The sequence below is a fragment of the Dendrobates tinctorius genome, unplaced genomic scaffold, assembly GCF_039654945.1.
Source record: "Dendrobates tinctorius isolate UK_male_01 unplaced genomic scaffold, ASM3965494v1 ptg000150l, whole genome shotgun sequence".
Taxonomy (NCBI): domain Eukaryota; kingdom Metazoa; phylum Chordata; class Amphibia; order Anura; family Dendrobatidae; genus Dendrobates; species Dendrobates tinctorius.
The window spans coordinates 3548670-3570956 of NW_027361817.1; the positions used below are offsets into that span (position 1 = coordinate 3548670).

Below are 22287 nucleotides of genomic sequence, written 5' to 3' on the forward strand. Positions count from 1 at the left end.
GTAATGTTCATGCCATTTGATATTCTATTTAATTTGAGAATCCGCGGATAATAATAATGATATTAGCAAATATCTACAATTAGAAATGTAGCATAGTTCTTCTGATTTGCTATGTTGCTTACCTCATGTGCAGGCACTGCAGGACCATCCATGGTTATGACCACTGATAAAGTGGCAGCTAATTGTTAGTGGTTGTAACCATGGATACCGAAGGTCCTGCAATGCCTGCACATGAGGAAAGAGACATTAATGAATCAATAACTACATTTGTAATTGAAGGTATTTGCTAATATTATTAATACTACATATTGGGATGGGATCGTGGAGATGGGAATACCCCTTTAATGACATTGGGTGTATGTTTGGGGTCCTGGTCCTGCTGAATAAATTTGGGGCCAATCAGACGTCTCCCTGATGGTATAGAGGATAAGTATCTGCCTGTATTTCTCAGCATTGAGGGCACCAAGAAATGGGCAATGTTGAAGACTGTGGACGCAGTGGTCAGCCGAGGAAACTTATTGCAGCAGACAAGGCACATCCTGCTAAGGCGCTGTCCACACTACATATGTGCATACTGTGTGGTGCAGACGCTCAGGAGGTGTCCGCACAATAGTGTGCACAGTCAGGATAGATGTCAGTCCACCATACGGCCCCTCTATAATGAATCGTATGCCACACACTATAGGTTACTTGGCGGTTAGAAAGGGCAGTCTGCTATGCAGTTATACACCAGGCACATACCGGTCAGATGGAGGCCGAGAGAACACAATCCCGGCTTCTGTCTGGTGTATGATTGCCTTCTATTTTTAAAAGCATTCTTATTTTACAGCATTTTTTCCACACCTAGCTATTTATCACAGTACTGTGTGTGTCCTCATAGAGGCTATGGATAATGAGCCGCCTCCTGCCCTCAGTCCTGACTCCACATTTATAGGTCTGGTATCTAAGGAAAGGAAGCGTCTTGTAGAAACCACTGCCCGCCCTTGTTTGGGGTCATAAAAAATGCAAACAGTAAAGATTCATCTTGTTATATTTTTTTTATCCTTAGCAAAAGCCAGAATTCACCAGTGTAATGTACATTTTGCAGCTATCTTGTCTGTGGCCTCCATTAGTCATGGGAAATGCCTCCATCAATAACTATAATAGCATTTGATAGTTAGAACCTATTTTTCCATTGCGCACCATTGTTTCATCACTGTGCTCCCCCGGGCCGGCAGCCGTGTAGTCCCCCGGGCCGTGTACTGTAGTCACTGATGAGCCCCCAGTGTGGAGCCGTATCAGGCTGCCTGCAAGAAGGAGACAAAGAAACACAAATTCCCGGCAGAGTCTTGTCTGGCAGGTGATGCCATTATAAGGATAACACTTATCCAATGTCTGGATTTCTAAGCTTTCTATGGAAATGTCTGTGTAAAGGGTAAGTGTAGCCACAGCACCACCAGCCGATAATATTCTGTACCCCAGCCGTGTGTCAGAATATACTCCGACTGATGGAGCAGTGACTACCCAATGTGAACGCTGCAGTATCCGGCATTGTGACTGTTGACATTTACTTTACTGCTTCACCCTGGTGGCCACATGGGGCATGCAGTAGCCCTAATATCCACACTTGGTCATCCTGACAAGTCTACATGACTGCACATGATGGGTAACACTTGCCATCATCTGCCTGCGCTCTCCATTCTGCAGGCTAGCCCAAAAGAGCACACAGTGGGATTTATCTGCCCACCAGACCACTCTTAGACAAAAGTGGTCCTGCAGCCTGCAGGACCATTATTGTCTATGAGTGGTCTGATGTTGCAGCTTGGGCAGGGCACTGACACAGCAGTAATATCAGATGCCTCCGGGGGTCACAATGAAAGCAATGCTATGGTGGCCCATAGAGGAGCTGCCTCCAGACCTAAAAGAGTAGCAGTTGCCAGGCCTAAAAGAGGAGAGCCGTCTCTGGGCCTAAAAGAGGAGAGCCGTCTCTGGGCCTAAAAGAGGAGAGCCGTCTCTGGGCCTAAAAAAAAAAAAAAAAAAAAAAGGAGAGTCGTCTCCAGGCCTAAAAGAGGAGAGCCACCTCCGAGTCCAGGATTTAATTTAATTTTATTCCTGCTTCTTTTACATCCGCCATAGCTAGAGGGCATGGCTCATACTCTCGGGGGCGTGACTAGGCAGCTTTTGAACCTTGTTAGCCACGCCCCCTTGTAAGGACCATAAAAATTAGCAACCAATAAAAAGTCCCACATCTCTGGATCTACATGGTGGATTTAAAATAAACCAAGCTGAATATATAGGATAACGGGAGGAATAAAATAGTGCTAACACTGGCTACTTGTGACTTCTGACAAGTCCCCTTTGAAGGTGCCGCCTTCTATAGTACCTCTGTCACTCAATGTTGAGGTTTATGTTTTTATTCTTCATCAATCTTAGTTAGATGATTGCAGTTGTGTACAGCAAGAAAGCTCCTGACGCACCTGGTGTGGGCACACATAGCCCGACACGCCAGTAGGGGGCCATTTTGGCCTGTATCTGGCTAGTCTGCCACTAACAAAATCTATGGAAAAATAAAGTAAATGGCAGTGTTTTATACAATAGTATCCAGGAAAGAAGAAATCTACAGGTGAAATGTGTATGACCAAGCGACGTTCATAAGTAAAATGTGAGAATGTGAGCAGGGCGTGCTGTGTGAGAGTGATGCATGGGAAGGGGATATCGGCATACCCGTCTACACCGCAGCTTTCCTGCCCTAATACAGCTATTCTGCTTGTAACCTTGTCTTATGCAGGAAGAAAAGGAGGTCACAAAGGTCGGGTGAGGCAGTACACAAGTCCAGAGGAGATCGACGCCCAGATCAAGGCTGAACATGAGAAGGCGTTGGTACGTGGGCACCACATACGTGAAGACTCCCTCACATGCAATAAAAGTCATGCTTTCTATTAGTAGTGCTTTCCTCCTTGCTTGCACCAATGTGGAGAAATTGGTTTTATTACCACCTGTCTTTTGTGTGTTTTTTTTTTTGTTTTTTTTATAGAATTTTTGCACATTAGAAAAATGGTTTTATTTCATATTGCAATGAGGGGATATCAGTACCCTCATTAGTAAATGTGCTGCACACATTATCTTAGATAAATTCTGTGGTTAATTCATGTCAGGCTTCCTCATTGAAGCAGCGGCTGCAGGGAGAAACTGAAGCTCTATTCTCCCTGCAGCTGACGGGGCTATAAAACTCAGGCCTCACTGTGGAGGGAGTACACTGTAACCCTGACCCTTTACCTTGACCGACAGCCTGCTCTGCACACACACGCTGCACAGCAAGCTGTCAATCAGTGTGCCGGAGTGGGTTCGCAGCCTCACTCACTGTATAATGAGCGACGACTGGAACAGCTCCAGTGACTGGTAGGAAGCGGCTACAGGGAGAATAAAACTTCATTTTCTCTCAGCAGCCACTGCTCCAGTAAGGTAGTCAGACAGTATTTGAAGGGAACCTCTCATCACCAAAAAAGTGATTAACCTACAGATATAGTGGTAGTTTGTAGATAAAAAATAGCTTACATATAGTTTGATTATGCCAGGTGCCCAGGCTTTTTGGTAAGGGCTCCGGTCCCAGCAGCTGCACTTCTGGTTTCTGGGTTAGTCAGTAGAGTGTTCCTGTGTTGGCACGTCATCGGTGCGAGCTCATTACAATGGCTATACCAGCACACTTCTCCATCACAGCCCATCTATAGACATTGACCTGTTCATGTTCTTCCCCATAGGAAGCAGAACTTGAGGAAGGAGGTGTGGGAGGCGCAGAAGACCCCACAAAGGCAAAGAAAGATCAGAGCTCAGATGAGAGTGAAGATGACGACGACTATCAGGTATTTTGTTTGAGGGAAAATGACGTATCCTCCTAAGTAAACGTGTGACATTACTTCAAAAACATGGCAGCCTTTTCTTTGTTTTGTCCTTATCTATTTTGTAGCATTAAGTGACTTTAGAATATAAGACAAATGACTTCATTTAGTGGATCATCATATTTTTGAGATTTAAAGGTGTATTCTGGTCTCAGTAATTGATGACGTTGCTTGGATATGCCTTGGAGGTTGGTAATTTAGAACCTCCATGAATCTTGAGAATGAGTGATATTGAGTGGCTGCTTCATCGCTACGTCCTCCACCCTGTGTTTTCTTACACGGCTGCCTTCCTGGTCACTTGGCTGTGCAGGCAAAAAACCCTACGGCCCCTTCATTCTTTGGTTCAGTGGTGGTCCTAGAGGTCATGCCCAGCAACCATCAAGAGCCGACATATCCTACCAGTATGTCATTAGTAGTGAGATGGGAATACCCCTTGTGTATATTGTTTATTTTGTAAATGTAAAGGTCCTCATACACATTAAACTAATGTCGGCTGAACTTGACAATATCGATGAGTTCAGCTAATGGCCTAATGTGTATAGGGACCTGGCTGACTGATGGTCGGGAGAGATGTCAATCTCGCATGTCTGATTTTGGACGGCGATCATTGTTCTGCTTTTGGCTTTCACATAGAGAACACAGGAGTACTATGTATGGGAGTGTCGGCTTCGATGTCTGTCAGCCAAACCATCAACTGAAGCATTATTCGGCCAACTAATGTGTATGGCCGTCCTTGGTCTTCTTTACTCTTGTGTATTTGTCTGATGCCTACCTCCTGATATATTACTTTGTCCCCGCTGGATCATGGGCTACATAGATTGGTCCTGGTGATCTGAAGTGTTATTTGACGAGCTCTGGACTAATTCAAGCGGCCGTCTACAGCGCTGTAAAGGCGGCTGTGGATTATAGTACACCTCTGTACCATTTTTAGTGTCATGGATTCACCCCACCTTTCTTTTTTACTCTTAAGATCACCGTGATGCCAATTTTTTAGTATTACTGCAATTTAAAGATGTTAATCTCCTTATCTTTATTGTAGATGTATAATGAAGATGTAAATGTTTTTATCTTTCAGCAAAAGCGTAAAGGAGTAGAAGGCTTAATTGATATAGAGAATCCTAATCGTGCAGCACAGACTTCTAAAAAGGTCACTCAAGTTGATCTTGAAGGACCTAGGGAACTGTCCCGAAGAGAAAAGTAAGTTCTGATTGTTATCTGTGCGTCAGCCAGAACACATCTCAGTCATCCTCCAGTCTCACTGTTAATATGTCAGACTTAAAAGTAACCTGTCAAATTAGTTAGTTATTGCATTTTTCGAACTATAAGACGCGCTTTTTACCTCTTATTGTCCGGATGTATCGGCTCTGGCTGTGGTGGGGAGGTGTGGGAGCCTCATCGTCGGAGCAGTGGGTCACAGAGGCAGGAGCCGGCTGCTGCAGCTAACTCCTGTGCCCGCTCTTAAAGAGAAATGAATATTCACTGCATTCCACGCCCATGGGCGTAGAAGGCAATGAATATTCATTTATCTTTGGCATCCTGGTATGATTGGCCCCATCCCCGTCCTGGTATGCATGGCCCCATACTTACCCTGGTATGATTGGCCCCCACCCCATCATGGTATGCATGACCCCATCAGAAAACATAAAAAACTACACTTACCTTCCCGGCGCTCCCTTGCAGCGTCCTGCTCCATTGCAAGCAGCTGCTTTATGCTTGTAGGCAGGGACGTCATGCGCTGCTTGCAATCCGAAGGGCAGCTGCCGGAATACTCAATGCTCTGCACGCCGGGACTGTTTGCATGGAGAGCAGTGAGTATTCATTGCTCTTCAGTGGCTCGCACAGTGTCAGCCGAAGCCTTCCTGCAGCTGTTGGCGGTCACGTGTGCCGATACTTAAGAGTAATTAATATTCACCGCATTCCACGCCCATGGAGAGACACTTAGCAAAGGTGTTTCTTTCTTAGGCGGACTTGGTTGGCCATATATTTGAGACCTAAATATAAATATTGCCGCAGTGGCCTTTCACCAGCAATCCTGCTATGCCCAGTGCAGACTGCATCACTGGCTCTTACATCACTGATGTTATATACAGACAACTCGCAGGGACGTCATGTATAAGTAGCAGTAATGCAGTATTCTTCCATATCATTTCTTCATTAAGACGAATGGTTATAATTATCCTATAATAATCTGCAGTCTGAATGATATTCACTTAGAAAATAGTTCTGTTTATTCTAGTTCAAGAATCCTCACCGTCGCCTGCTCCATTAGATGTCAGTTATTCTGCTTCATTGGCGTTTATTGCCGTCCAACATGACCTCAGTCTTTACAGACAGCTGGAAGTAAACTGTTTTCTGGACAGCAGCCCAATTATGTGGAAAGCTATGTATGGCCTGTTTCACACTTCCGTTTTTTCCCCCATTGACTTGCATTGTGGGCGGATTTTGACTGATGGTGATCCGTTGCATCCGATTGTCAGCGGATCCGCCAAGATTTTGGCATCCGCTGACCTGTTCGGACGGACCCTGCAACGTTTTTTCGCTGCCCGGATCCGCCATTTAGTATTTGTAAACATATTTAACCCCCAATTCTGTCTGACTGCTGGATCTCTCTCTCTCTCTCCTCCCGCGAGATATCGCAGCTGCTCCCGCGAGATATCGCACCTCCTCCCGCGAGATATCGCACCTCCTCCCGCGAGATACCGCCCGCGAATTATGAACAGCTCCCGCGTCATGACCCTGTGCCCGCGCCATCCCGATGCCACCTCAGCTTGCCCGCTCCCGGAGATCACTACATGGCCGGTATTTTTTTTTTTCTTTTGTCCCAGGCGCGGTTCCTTTAAATCTTTACTAGCGGCGGTTCTGTCCATCCACCGATCCGCTGCCACACGTTTCTGTCAGTCCGCCTGCGGATCAGTTTTCCGCAATTTTGGCGGATTTGACTGATAGAAAAAACGGAAGTGTGAAACAGGCCTCTGTACGAGCGGTTTGCGTGTTGGCTGTTATTACCAAGACTGTGCAGTCGGTGTCTATTTTGGTGGAGTTAATATAAAATGGACCGACTCCTAACATATATAATACATTGGGTTCAGTAGTGCAATACATGATGTGAGGTAAATGTTTTCATAATGATTTGGTAAAGTTATGAAATGTCTGTTCTGTTTCTGATCTGAGGATCTTCGCTGTTAGTTGAGATGAATCTGTGCTACACTTTATGTCCATGCTCAGTAGTAACCAGGGCTGTGGAGATGAATCTGTGCTGCACTTTATGTCCATGCTCAGTAGTAACCAGGGCTGTGGAGATGAATCTGTGCTGCACTTTATGTCCATGCTCAGTAGTGACCAGGGCTGTGGAGATGAATCTGTGCTGCACTTTATGGCCATGCTCAGTAGTGACCAGGACTCTGGGGATGAATCTGTGCTGCACTTTATGTCCATTCTCAGTAGTGACCAGGGCTGTGGGGATGAATCTGTGCTACACTTTATGCACTTTACGTCCATGCTCAGTAGTGACCAGTGCTGTGGATTTGAATCTGTGCTGCACTTTATGTCCATGCTCAGTAGTGACCAGGGCTGTGGAGATGAATCTGTGCTGCACTTTATGTCCATGCTCAGTAGTGACCAGGGCTGTGGAGATGAATCTGTGCTACACTTTATGTCCATGCTCATTAGTGACCAGGGCTGTGGGGAGGAATCTGTGCTGCACTTTATGTCCATGCTCAGTAGTGACCAGTGCTGTGGAGATGAATCTGTGCTGCACTTTATGTCCATGCTCAGTAGTGACCAGGGCTGTGGAGAGGAATCTGTGTTGCACTTTATGTCCATGCTCAGTAGTGACCAGTGCTGTGGAGATGAATCTGTGCTGCACTTTATGTCCATGCTCAGTAGTGACCAGGGCTGTGGAGATGAATCTGTGCTGCACTTTATGCACGTTATGTCCATGCTCAGTAGTGACCAGGGCTGTGGAGATGAATCTGTGCTGCACTTTATGGCCATGCTCAGTAGTGACCAGGACTGTGGGGATGAATCTGTGCTGCACTTTATGGCCATGCTCAGTAGTGACCAGGACTGTGGGGATGAATCTGTGCTGCACTTTATGTCCATTCTCAGTAGTGACCAGGGCTGTGGGGATGAATCTGTGCTACACTTTATGCACTTTACGTCCATGCTCAGTAGTGACCAGTGCTGTGGATTTGAATCTGTGCTGCACTTTATGTCCATGCTCAGTAGTGACCAGGGCTGTGGATTTGAATCTGTGCTGCACTTTATGTACAAGCTCAGTAGTGACCAGGGCTGTGGAGATGAATCTGTGCTGCACTTTATGTCCATGCTCATTAGTGACCAGGGCTGTGGGGAGGAATCTGTGCTGCACTTTATGTCCATGCTCAGTAGTGACCAGTGCTGTGGAGATGAATCTGTGCTGCACTTTATGTCCATGCTCAGTAGTGACCAGGGCTGTGGAGATGAATCTGTGCTGCACTTTATGTCCATGCTCAGTAGTGACCAGGGCTGTGGAGAGGAATCTGTGCTGCACTTTATGTCCATGCTCAGTAGTGACCAGTGCTGTGGAGATGAATCTGTGCTGCACTTTATGGCCATGCTCAGTAGTGACCAGTGCTGTGGAGATGAATCTGTGCTGCACTTTATGGCCATGCTCAGTAGTGACCAGTGCTGTGGAGATGAATCTGTGCTGCACTTTATGTCCATGCTCAGTAGTGACCAGGGCTGTGGAGAGGAATCTGTGCTGCACTTTATGTCCATGCTCAGTAGTGACCAGTGCTGTGGAGATGAATCTGTGCTGCACTTTATGGCCATGCTCAGTAGTGACCAGTGCTGTGGAGATGAATCTGTGCTGCACTTTATGGCCATGCTCATTAGTGACCAGTGCTGTGGAGATGAATCTGTGCTGCACTTTATGTCCATGCTCATTAGTGACCAGTGCTGTGGAGATGAATCTGTGCTGCACTTTATGTCCATGCTCAGTAGTGACCAGGGCTGTGGGGAGGAATCTGTGCTGCACTTTATGTCCATGCTCATTAGTGACCAGTGCTGTGGAGATGAATCTGTGCTGCACTTTATGTCCATGCTCAGTAGTGACCAGGGCTGTGGGGAGGAATCTGTGCTGCACTATATGTCCATGCTCAGTAGTGACCAGGGCTATGGAGATGAATCTGTGCTGCTCTTTATGTCCATGCTAAGTAGTGACCAGGGCTGTGGGGAGGAATCTGTGCTGCACTATATGTCCATGCTCAGTAGTGACCAGGGCTGTGGGGAGGAATCTGTGCTGCACTTTATGTCCATGCTCAGTAGTGACCAGGGCTGTGGGGAGGAATCTGTGCTGCACTTTATGTCCATGCTCAGTAGTGACCAGGGCTGTGGAGATGAATCTGTGTTGCACTTTATGTCCATGCTCGGTAGTGAGGCAGGGCTTACTGAATTCACAACCATGATTATTAAACATTTTTATTATATAGTTGTGGTTGAAACAAAGTAGCTAAAAATCCCTGCAGAGAACATACAAGCTCCACGCCTTTGGTCTGATTCTAGCTTAGGACGCCGCTGATGCAAGGCAATGTGCTACATAGTGAGCGCCCCGGCCGGCTGTTGTGGATGGTAGTTATCATGGGGGTCAGTAAAACTAGTGTGGAAGAGTATAATTGTTAGCTCTTGATAACACCTTAGACTCGTTATTCAGAGAGGACAGTGTAATAAAAGTGGAACAGTAAGGGTATGCTCAGACCACCACTGCCAGGGGTTTGCTGGTCTCTGACTGTCCTGCAATGAGGATACGCCACCTATGCGCATGCGTCTCAGCAGTCACATGCAGGCATTTCCCTTGTGTCCAGAGATTGGCTGTGGCGGTCACATGCTGCACATGTGGGCATTACCCCTGAGGCCAGTGATTGGTTGTGGCGGTCAGGTGCGCATGGTTGACCTGTCCTCTCTGCAGTTAACTATTTTCTCTGTTTCATTCTTTTTTTTAATTCAGCACAATCCTTATTCTTCCTCTGCTGAATACCATGTTTCACTTGTGGCAAAGGCTTATGTTCCTCAGTGCACTCGAATCCTGTGGACTTGCTTGTGCTTATAGTTCTCCAGTGAATATATCTTGGCCCTATGAACAGCTGGGACATGTAGTTCATCTGCCACTACTAACTGTACTCGTCCTATTTATCACAGCAGTAGGTATAATGGAGTACTCGGGGGGGGACTTGGTGACATTGATGAGCGCTGCTTTAGAACGATATTTGTACTTTCTAATGTCCGGGACCCGAGTACAATTCTGAATGTGAGTTACTGGTAATATATGCATATTTCTCAATAAGTGCTTATTCCTACAGACCTGACGTTCTCTAGTTAATGCCGTCCTGCCTCCACCATTACAATATCACCGTTTTCTAATGTCATGCCTCTAATAATGCAGCTTCCATTTTTTTTATTTGCAACAGAGAGGAAATAGAAAAGCAAAAGGCAAAAGAACGCTACATGAAGTTGCATTTAGCAGGAAAAACAGACCAAGCGAAGGCTGACCTGGCCCGTCTGGCAATCATTCGAAAACAGAGGGAAGAGGCAGCAAAGAAGAAGGAGGAAGAAAGAAAAGGTAAGTGTGCAATAGGCCATTTCCGCTGCCTTGGCATCTTCATTGCAACTACCATATCTGTTGGGGAATAGCTGAGACCTGGTGAGAAGATAGAAGTGTTCCCCGCTTCTGTCTTCTCTTTTCTCACTTGTGCGGCACTTGACGTGCCACGTGTATCAGGTGCAGGCAGCGCGGCGGTGCCATTGGTAATGATGCCATTCCACTGGCCACGGCCATCTAGCAAGACGCCGAGACTAGAAGGCGGATGCTGAGTCTGACCGGACGCTGCTCAAGCCTAATCGTGATAATAGGCACAATAACAGGACCGCTGTATAAGGAACAGTCATCGAGTCCTTTCTACATTGCCCTTCCAACCAGTTATAAAAAGAATCATAAACGTGGAAATAAATAAAAATGAACGTTTCCCCGGCATTCCCATCACTAACTGTTATTATGGTAGGCCCAGTGAACTAACTCTAAATTAAAGACGTGATCTGGCACCTAATATGTCCTTTCTAAATATGTATTTTTACAGCCTAACCAGTTATGTAATTACCTTTATTACACAACACCCTACACTTCTCCCTATCCTGCTAATCCCTAAATGTGTTTTTTATTGCATTTCCTGTGACATTTCGTGTGAGAGGAGTCTCACACAGGACGGCACAGGAGGCTGGGGCTGCACTCACTTCCTCGCAGCATCCAGCGCCCCTCCTGAGAAAGGACGTCAACATTGGGCATCACTGAAGCTACTTACTACAGTATCTTGCATCACCGCCCTCTGAAGATGGATCCATAGTGATAGAAGCGATAAGAGAGGTGACTGCAGCACTGGCACTCTGCTTCCATCTTCGCTGGTGCATCCAGTAGCTGTGACACAAGACATCTTCTGGGGGTGGTGATGGAGGCATTGAGTCACACTAGCGACACCCCCGATGATGATTCCTTTGTGGGTGGTGCAAGAAGCTGTGGAGCGGTGCTGGTGTCACTCGCTGCTCCTATCTCTGCCCGATGACGACACTTCTTTCACAGTTAGAAGCTGCAGCAGAGAGAAGCAGAGTGCGAGCGCTGCACTCGCCTTTCCCACAGCTTCTATCACCCAGGATCCAGGACCTCTTCAGTGGGCGGCGAGGCAAGAAACTGTGGAAAATAACTGCAGTCCTGGCCCCTGATCATGTCCTGTTCCAGCAGTGGTGATAGACGCTGCAGAGAAGTGTGTCCTGTGTGAGACTGTTCCCAAACTAAATGTCACAGGAAGTGCAGTAAAAGCAAGCACATTTAGTGATTAGATAGCTAGTGAGAAGTGTAGGGTGTTGTATAATAAAGCTAATTACAAAAGTGGTTAGGGCGTAAGGGTAGATATTTAGAATGGACATTTTAGGTACTGGACCACCCCTTTAATGTACCTTTTGAAAGCACAGAAGATGCTGCAGAAATTCCAATGACAGGGAGGAGGGAAAACCAACAACAAATGCAATCAAAAGTCCAGATAATTATGCAAAATATACTTTATCAATCAAATGAGCAGACAAGGACAGGTGGATATAACAGCATAGGACAGATCAGGCCACACATGAGCACTGAATCTCAATTTCAATCTATACACTTGGTCTGGGGCAACTCATAAAGTCCCACGGATTCCACTACCACCTTTATGCTGATGACCCTCAGATCTACCTCTCTGGCCCAGACGTCACCTCTCTGCTGTCCAGAATCCCAGAGTGTCTATCAGCCATATCCTCCTTCTTCTCCGCTCGCTTCCTCAAACTCAATGTAGACAAATCTGAACTCATCATCTTTCCTCCATCTCACAGATCTTCCTTACCCAACCTAGCTATAACAATTAATGACATCACACTTTCCCCAGTACCAGAAGTCTGCTGCCTCGGAGTAACCTTTGACTCTGCCCTGTCCTTCAAACCGCACATCCAAGCTCTTTCTGCCTCCTGTCGCCTCCAGCTCAAAAATATTTCCTGAATCCGTCCTTTCCTCAACCCTCAATCTACTAAAATGCTTGTGCATGCCCTCATCATCTCCCGCATCGACTAATGCAACATCCTTTTCTGTGGTCTCCTTGCTAACACCCTCGCACCTCTCCAGTCCATCGTTAACTCTGCCGCCCGACTAATTCATCTCTCTCCTCACTACTCCTCCGCTTCTCCCCTCTGCAAATCTCTTCACTGGCTCCCATTCCCTCAGCTTATCCAGTTCAAATTACTAATTTTGACCTACAAGGCCAACTATAACCTGTCTCCCCCATATGTCTCTGAACTAATCTCCCGATACCTTCCCTCATGCAATCTCCGGTCCTCCCAAGACCTCCTTCTCTCCTCCACACATATTTGCTCCTCACCCAACCGCCTCCAAGACTTCTCCCATATATCCCCTATTCTCTGGAATTATTTTCCCCAACAAGTCCAACTATCAACCACATTTGGATCCTTCAGACAGAACCTGAAAACCCACCTCTTCAAGAAAGCCTACAGCCTGCAATGACCCCGCTACCTCCTTCTCTCTCACCACTACCGGTGATATCACCTCAACCAACACCGGAACTGCTGCAACCCACCAACCTACTGTCTCCTTCCCCACCATCCTGTAGCATGTAAGCCCGAAAGGGCAGGGTCATCTCTCCCCTCTGTATCAGTCTGTCATTGTTAGTTAGTGATCTCTGTAATTTGTATGTAACCCCTCTAATGTACAGCACCATGGAATCAATGGTGCTATATAAATAAATAATAATAATATTGCACAGTGCCCGGCTGCATCAGCCATATATGAGGAAATGGAAGTGGATCCAGCTCAATACACCGGGCAATTAATTAAAATTCAACAATCTTTATTGGCAAATTCTTTAAAAACTTGTAGAAAAGACAAAAAAATGGACATCTCAGACGACAAAGCATATACTATGGGGTGGTGTGTATAAGAAATATTGCCATACGCGTTTCGAGTGAAAAACTCTTGAACACTGGCTAAGTGTTTTGTTTACATAATCAGCCATATATACAAGACAAACTGCCATTTCAATATATATCCCCACTAGGCCAAGGTATAAGAGCCCATAGGTAACACATTCATGTGTATAAAAATACCCAACATATATGGTGTCTAAAGCTCACATAGTGTAAATAATTACTCATTGGAAGTCAGTATCAGCATCGTCTCAGGTGGCTAGCCTGCCCTCCTCTACGCACGTTTCGGATTACTCCTTCAGCTGATACTGACTTCCAATGGGTAATTATTTACACCTTGTGAGCTTTATACACCATATATGTTGGGTATTTCTATACACATGAATGTGTTATCTATGGGCTCTTATACCTTGGCCTAGTGGGGATATATATTGAAATGGCAGTTTGTCTTGTATATAGGGCTGATACAGCCGGGCGCTGTGCAATAGGATTCAGTGCTCATGTGTGGCTTGATCTGCCCTATGCAAAGCAGGGGTGTTATATCCACCGGTGTTTTAACTCTTCCTGTCCTTGTCTGCTCATTTGATTAATAAATTATATTTTGCATAATTATCTGGACTTTTGATTGCATTTGTTATTGGTTTTCCTTCCTCCCTGTTTATGGTATTTAGTAATGAGTGGTAATGAGCGGTACCACGTGACCGCTGAAAACAGGAAGGCAAGGGAGACATTGGAGAAGCGAGCGAGGCTGCAGAGACCGCGGCAGGATGGGTGAGTATAGCGATATTCACCTGTCTCCTGGTCCATCGCTGCTCACCGCTGTCTCTTCTGCATCCTGTGTCAGTGACATTTAGGCAGCAGGGGGAGCGGTGACGTGATTAGTGCGCGCCGCCCCTCTGCTGGCTGAACAGTCACTGACACAAGAAGCGGCAGACAGCGGCGATGGACCCAGGATAAGTGAGTATGGCATTTTTTTTTTTTTGCAGCATATGGGGGTATATTCTATGGAGCAGCATATGGGGGCATAGTCTATGGAGCAGCATATGGAGGCATAGTCTATGGGGCAGTATATGGGGGCATAGTCTATGGAGCAGTATATGGGGGCATAGTCTATGGAGCAGCATATGGAGGCATATTCTATGGGGCAGTATATGGAGGCATAGTCTATGGGGCAGTATATGGGGGCATAGTCTATGGAGCAGTATATGGGGGCATAGTCTATGGAGCAGCATATGGGGGCATAGTCTATGGAGCAGCATATGGGGGCATAGTCTATGGAGCAGCATATGGGGGCATAGTCTATGGGGCAGCATATGGGGGCATATTCTATGAAGCAGCATATGGGGGCATAGTCTATGGAGCAGCATATGGGGGCATAGGCTAAGGAGCAGCATATGGGGGCATAGTCTACGGGGTAGTATATGGGGGATAGACTATGGGGCAGCATATGGCGGGCATAAACTATGGAGCAGCATATGGGGGCATATTCTATGGAGCAGCATATGGGGGCATATTCTATGGGGCAGCATATGGGGGCATAGTCTGTGGAGCAGTATATGGGGGCATAGACTATTCCCCCATATACTGCTCCATAGAATATGCCCCCATATACTGCTCCACAGACTATGCCCCCATATGCTGCCCCATAGAATATGCCCCCATATGCTGCCCCATAGAATATGCCCCCATATGCTGCTCCATAGAATATGCCCCCATATGCTGTTCCATAGTTTATGCCCGCCATATGCTGCCCCATAGTCTATCCCCCATATACTACCCCATAGACTATGCCCCCATACTCTGCCCCATAGACTATGCCCCCGTATGCTGCTCCTTAGACTATGCCCCCATATGCTGCCCCATAGAATTTGCCCCCCCATATGCTGCCCCATAGACTATTCCCCCATATACTGCTCCATATAATATGGGGGCATAAACTATGAGCAGCATATGGGGGGGCATAGTCTATGGAGCAGTATATGGGGGAATAGTCTATGGGGGCATAAACTATGAGCAGCATATGGGGGCATAGTCTATGGGGCAGCATATGGGGGCATAGTCTATGGAGCAGCATATGGGTGGCATAAACTATGGAGCAGCATATGGGGGCATAGTCTATGGATTCCACCCTCGGCTTATACACGAGTCAATAAGTTTTCCCAGTTTTTTGTGGCAAAATTAGGGGGTTCGGCTTATACGCGAGTATATATGGTAAGTCACCCCACTTTTCCCAGTTCAAAAAAAAGAAACAAAATACATAAACATATGTGATATCACCATGTCTATAATAGTCCGCTCTGTAGAAATGTAATATTAATTAACTTTTACGTTAAACACCTTAAAGATTAAAAACATTTGAAAAAAATCAAAACTCCAGAATTGTCATTTTTTTTCATTTCTGCACCCGCCTCAAAACTGCACACAAAGAACAAGGCCTCGCACAGGTCCATTGATAGGAAAAATGCAGGTGTCAAAAAATGGCAACACAATTCAAAATTATTTTGTTTTAATCTTTACAAAGTTTAGAATTTTTTCCCCCACTACAAAACTAAACTATAAAAGTTTGGTGTCGCTGCAATCCTACAGACCTGAAGAATCATGTTACCAGATCATTTCTGATAATTAGTGAGTGCTGTAAAATCAAAACCGTAGAAAACAATGGTGGAATTGAGCTGGTTGTGTTTTGATTTTTTTTAATGTCTTTCAATAATTTAGCTTGATTGTATTTTTTACCCACTATAGTCTATTGCGTTTAACCCTTTAAGGACCCGGGCATTTCTCATTTTTGCTCATTCAATTTTTCTGGCCCCTTTTCCCAGAGCTATAATTTTTTTTATTGTTAAGTCTACAGGACAAGTCATTTTGAATGATCCCATCCATTTCACCATATAACGTATTGAAAATGGTACAAAAAAACAATTCCACATGGGATGAAAAAAAAGCACTAATCTACCATCGTGTGCATTGTAACTGGCAATATAATTCTCCTGGTCAGCACGAATACAGTGATACCTAACTTTTATTGTTAACATTTTAAGTGGTGAAAAAAAATTTTGAGCTTTGAAAATAAAACAGCCTTTAAAGCGAACCTGTCACCAGGCTTGTCACCTATGAGATATGACCACCACCTTTCAGTCCTGATATATAGCATTCTATAATGCTGTATATAAGCCCCCAACCCGACCTGTAAGAGAAGAAAAATACGTTTTATTATACTCCCCTGCGGGGCGGTCCGGTCCAAAGGGTGTTGCTGGTCTTGGTCTTGCGATGCTGTCTTCCTTCTTGCTTCGTGTGGATGACGCGACCCTGCATCTCCCTGGCATCGTACTCCTGCACAGGTGTACTTATCTGTCCTGTTGAGGCAAAGCAAATTCCTGCAGTGCACAGGCGCTGGGCCTCTCTGACCTTTCCTGGCACCTGCTCACTGCAGTACTTTGCTCTGCCCTCAACAGGGCAGAGAAATACGCCTCTGCAGGAGCGCGGTGCTGAGGAGACTGTGGATGATGCATCCATATAAAGCAAGAAAGATAGCATCACAAGAAGATGGGAGGCGCTGGACCAAGAAGAGCAACACCCATCGGACCGGACCGCCCCCCAGGTGAGTATTATAAAAGTTATTTTTCAGTTCTTCCAGTTCGGGTTGGGGCAGATATATAAAGCATTATAGAATGCTGTATATCAGCCCTGAAAGGTGGTGACCGCATCTTATAGCGACCAAAACAGGTGACAGGTTCCCGTTAAAGCGAACTGGTCACCAGGTTTGTCCCATATGAGGTAAGTTCACCACTTTTCAGCCCTGATATACAGCATTCTAATATGCAGTGTAACTGCCCCACCAAAGCTGCAAAACAACAAAAGACCTTTTATTATACTCACCTGAGGGGTGATCCGGTCCGATGAGTGTCACTGTCTTGGTCCGTCACGTCCCATCTTCTTGTGATGCAGTCCTCCTTCTTGATTTGTATGGATGACGCGTCCTACTTCATCCATTCATCCACACACTGTCCCCAGCATCGCGAACCTGCGCAGGTATATTTTTCAGCCCTGACCAGGGCAGAGCAAAGTACTGCAGTTGCATGCGCCGGGAAAGGTCTGAGAGCTTCCTGCGCATGTGCACTGCAGTACTTTACTCTGGTCAGGGCTGAGAAGTACGCCTGCGCAGAAGCGCAATGCCAGGGACACTGTGTGTATGAAGTAGGACGAGTCATCCACACAAAGCAAGAAGGAGGGGGGCGTCACAAGAAAAAGGGAGGCACCAGACCTAGACCAGCGAGACCCCTCGGATTCGACTGCCTTGCCGGTGAGTATAATAAAAGGTGTTTTTGTTTTGTTGTAGGCCCGATCGGGGGCAGATATACAGCATATTAGAATGCTGTATATCAGGGATGAAAGGTGGTGACCTTAAATCATATGGGACAAACCTGGTGACTGGTTCCCTTTAACAAAACTTTTAATTTCTGCATTTTTTTAATGGGGAAAAGGTGATTATTTTAAAGTTTTATATAATTTTCTTCCTTTATATTTAATTTTTTTTTTCCATTCTTTTTTCCCTTTATGGGACTTGAACCTATATAGTATACTATATACGGCAATACCACAGTATTGCAGAATGCAGCGTAGTTGCGGCTCTCTTATGAAGCTCGTGTCTGTAGCTGAGCATCACAGGAGGACTAGGATAATAATAATAATCTTTATTTTATGTATAGCGCTAACATATTCTGCAGCGCTTTTCAGTTTGCACACATTATCATCACTGTCCCCGATGGGGCTCACAATCTAAATTCCCTATCTGTATTTCTTTGGAATGTGGGAGAAAACCGGAGTACCCGGAGGAAACACACACAAACACGGGGAGAACATACAAACTCCTTGCAGATGTCCTTGGTGGGATTCGAACCCAGGACTCCAGCGCTGCAAGGCTGCAGTGCTATCCATTGGATGGCAGTTATGGGGGCTTTCAGCGGGCCCTTCACAACTATGGTAACTTAACAGCTCCCCACGATTGCATTGCTTGGGGCCGCTAAGAGTCAGTGCGGTGCACCAGCTCGGACCTTCTCGTGGGGAAGTCTGGACGGCTCCTGGGACAGTGCAGCCAATGCTGGGGCAAGTGCTTCATCACCTTTTACCTTCCTTTACTATGGAAGGAGCGATTTGTGTACCGGTTATAGAGTTACATAGTTTTTGACAATGTCCCTGCTGTTGCGTTTATGATATGATTATTCTGCTTTTCTCTTTTTTTTAATATGTATTTTATTTTCCAGTAAAAGATGGAGTGGGAGCAGCGAGCAAAGGAATGCAATCAATGTCTCTTAATAAATAACGACTAGTGCACCGAGACTACATCAGCGGACCCTAGGGCCAGTGCAGCTAGGTCTGTAGACTCCGTGACTGGCCAGTACTCTGGCCCCTTGTGTGTCCACCATATGCTACTCCTGATCAAGTCGTCGCAGCGTTTACATGCTGAGGATACTAAAAGAAAGACTGGACACTCACTGAGCACATATTTATTACATGCTGAGTGTTTGTGGAGCTGGGGGGTCCTGGACAGGGGAATAAAGTTTGGAATTCAAACTAAATGTTCTGGATTTTAATATTTCGTTTTCATCTAAAAGTAATGACTTGCACATGCTTGTGTACACTGTATGTATAATAAACCGTGAGTTACCAGCTCTTACAGGGGCCGACTAATAACATTTACTCACCGAATCAACATCTCTGTCAATAAATAGAAGCTTTCAGATCTTCAAAGCCGTAAAATCGGCCCCGTCCTGTTGACGCAGAGGATGGTTTGCAATTAAAAACCAGAATAAAATGTGTAGATACTAAAGCAAGAGAAAAATCCCACAAATCACTGCAGAAAACATGGCCGTAAAATCGGCATGTTAGGACACAGGGTTTTTTCCTTTCGGTTTACAATTTATTTAGTCGTTTTCCAGTTTGTGATGGTCTATTGTGACTGGGGGGGCTTCGACAAACATCAGCTGAACCCACTGATATCAAGAGGCTCGGCTGACATTCTTGTGTGGCTGGAGACCTCCTGACTCCCCTAAAACAAAGATGCGAGAGAGAAGGACCTGACGTGTCAGAGTTTGGACCACCGATCTGTCACCAGAGGAAACTTACAGCGCTGCTGTGTATGAAGATGTTGGGAAAGGTAGGGCTGAACAGTGGTCTGCGTATCAGCTTTCTACTGTGTATGAGGGTCTTAAGACATTGATCAGATGCGCTTGCATTGTTATCAAACAATGGGCTAAAAGACGTTCATGGCCAGAAAAGCCTGGCCTGCTGCAAGCCGAATTTATAACTGACCATCAGTTCCATTTACAAGGGTCTGCTCACTCCATGGTGGTTTATTAGGGCATAAAAAGCTGATTATAGTACACCTAAAAGGGAAACTGTCATCTGACCTAAACTTCCCAAACCATGGGCAACGTGGATCAGAACTTAGCTGCATAATTGCACACAGGTATATTTTTCCCTGAAACGCTCCGGCGCTTCCAAGAAGATATACTTTAAGGGCACAGACAGATGGCCATATTTCTCGTGCGAGGATCACATAGCAATTCTCGGACTGACCATCGGCTCTCCTGACCTGAGCATGACAGCTTCATAGAAATACATCACGCTCACATCAGGAGACGCGCCGGGCCGGTCCGTGCACTGTGATGTGATCCTTGCACGAGAAATGCTGCCGTCTGCACCCTAAAGGTCCGGCTAGGAAGTATAGCCAGAAATGAGACATCCGGTTCTGCCTCCAGCTGGCTCTTGCCAGCACCGCTTCATGTGATTGACATGTTCATTACTATGGGAGAAACCTGTTAGTGACATGCAGTAGCGCTGGAAGAAGCCGGCCGGGGACCATAGCCTGAGACTTGTTTGGATTTGTAAAATATATCTTCTCTGAAACGCTGGAGCGGTTTCAGGGACAAATCTAGTAGGTGCAGTTTGGGCAGCAAGGCTGCGATTCTTGTCACCTGCGGTATATACACCATGAATCCCCTGCCAGGGGCCCTTTAAGTTCTGAATGAATATCACATTGTTTAACCCCTTCACCCCCAAGGGTGGTTTGCACGTTCATGACCGGGCCAATTTTTACAATTCTGACCACTGTACCTTTATGAGGTCATAACTCTGGAACGCTTCTATGGATCCTGGTGATTCTGACATTGTTTTCTCGTGACATATTGTACTTCATGTTAGTGGTAAAATTTCATTCAAATAACTTGCGTTTATTTGTGAAAAAAATGGAAATTTGGCAAAAATTTTGAAAATTTCGCAATTTTCCAACTTTGAATTTTTATGCCCTTAAATCACAGAGATACGGCACACAAAAAACTTGATAACTAACATTTCCCACATGTTTACTTTACATCAGCACAATTTTGGAACCAAAATTTTTTTTTGTTAGGAAGTTGTAAGGGTTAAAAGTTGACCGGCGATTTCTCATTTTTACAACACCATTTTATTTTTAGGACCACATCACATTTGAAGCCACTTTGAGGGGTCTATATGATAGAAAATACCCAAAAGTGACACCATTCTAAAAACTGCACCCCTTAAGGTGCTCAAAACCACATTCAAGAAGTTTATTAACCCTTTAGATGCGTCACCGGAATTTTTTTGAATATTTAAAAAAAAATGAACATTAACTTTTTTTCACAAAAAAAAATACTTCAGGTTCAATTTTTTTTTATTTTACCAAGGGTAACAGAAGAAATTGGACTGCAAAAGTTATTGTGCAATTTGTCCTGAGTACGCTGATACCTGATTTGTGGGGGGGAACGACTGTTTCGGCGCATGGCAGAGCTCAGAATGGAAGGAGCGCCGTTTGACTTTTTCAATGCAAAATTGGCTGGAATTCAGATCGGACGCCATGTCACGTTTGGAGAGTCCCTGATATACCTAAACAGTGGAAACCCCCTACAAGTGACCCCATTTTGGAAACTAGACCCCCCCAAGGAACTTATCTAGATATGTGGTGAGAACTTTGAACCCACAAGGGCTTTACAGAAGTTTATAACGTACAGCGGTACAATTAAAAAATCATATTTTTTCCACAAAAATGATCTTTTCACCCCAATTTTTATTTTCCCAAGGGTAACAGGACCCTAAAAGTTATTGTGCAATTTGTCCTGAGTATGCTGATACCCCACATGTGGGGTTAAACCACTATTTGGGCGCATGGCAGAGCTCGGAAGGGAAGCAGCGCCATTTGACGTTTTTGGCTGGAATTGAGATCGGACATCATGTCGCGATTGGAAAACCCCTGATGTACCAAAACAGTGGAAACCCCCCACAAATGACACCATTTTGGAAACTAGACCCCCTAAGGAACTTATCTAGATGTGTGGTGAGAACTTTGAACCCCCCCAGTGCTTCACAGAAGTTTATAACGCCCGGGCGTGAGAATAAAAAATTTGTATTTTTTCCACAATCATGATCTTTTAGTCACCATTTTTTTTATTTTCCCAAGGATAACAGGAGAAATTGGACCCCAAAAGTTGTTGTCCAATTTGTCCTGAGTATGCTGATACCCCATATGTGGGAGAAAACTACTGTATGGACACACGTCGGGGCTCGGAAGGGAAGCAGTGCCATTTTGGAATGCAGACTTTGATGGAATGGTCTGCGGGTGTCATGTGCGTTTGGAGAGCCCCTGATGTACCTAAACTATTGAAACTCCCCACAAGTGACCCCATTTTGGACACTAGACCCCCCCACGGAACTTATCTAGATGTGTGGTGAGCACTTTGAACCCCCAAGTGCTTCACAGAAGTTTATAACGCTCGGACGTGAAAATAAAAAAATCATTTTTTTCCACAAAAATGATATTTTTGCCCCCAATTTTTTATTTTCCTAAGGGTAAAAGGAGAAATTGGACCCCAAAAATTGTTTTGCAATTTGTCCTGAGTAGGCTGAT

The 22287-nt window shown here is 45.4% G+C and overlaps 1 protein-coding gene across 1 annotated transcript in view; it reads left to right on the plus strand.

Annotated features, from left to right (window-relative positions):
- Positions 1-19041, plus strand: part of PDAP1 (PDGFA associated protein 1) — a 37273-nt gene extending 18232 nt beyond the window's left edge. The window contains exons 2-6 of the mRNA XM_073546688.1: positions 2768-2859; positions 3738-3839; positions 4951-5072; positions 10322-10473; positions 18629-19041. Coding sequence (XP_073402789.1) covers positions 2768-2859; positions 3738-3839; positions 4951-5072; positions 10322-10473; positions 18629-18687 — 527 coding nt within the window. The 3' untranslated portion in view covers positions 18688-19041. The remainder of the gene's footprint in view (positions 1-2767; positions 2860-3737; positions 3840-4950; positions 5073-10321; positions 10474-18628) is intronic.
- The last annotated feature ends 3246 nt before the right edge of the window (positions 19042-22287 follow it).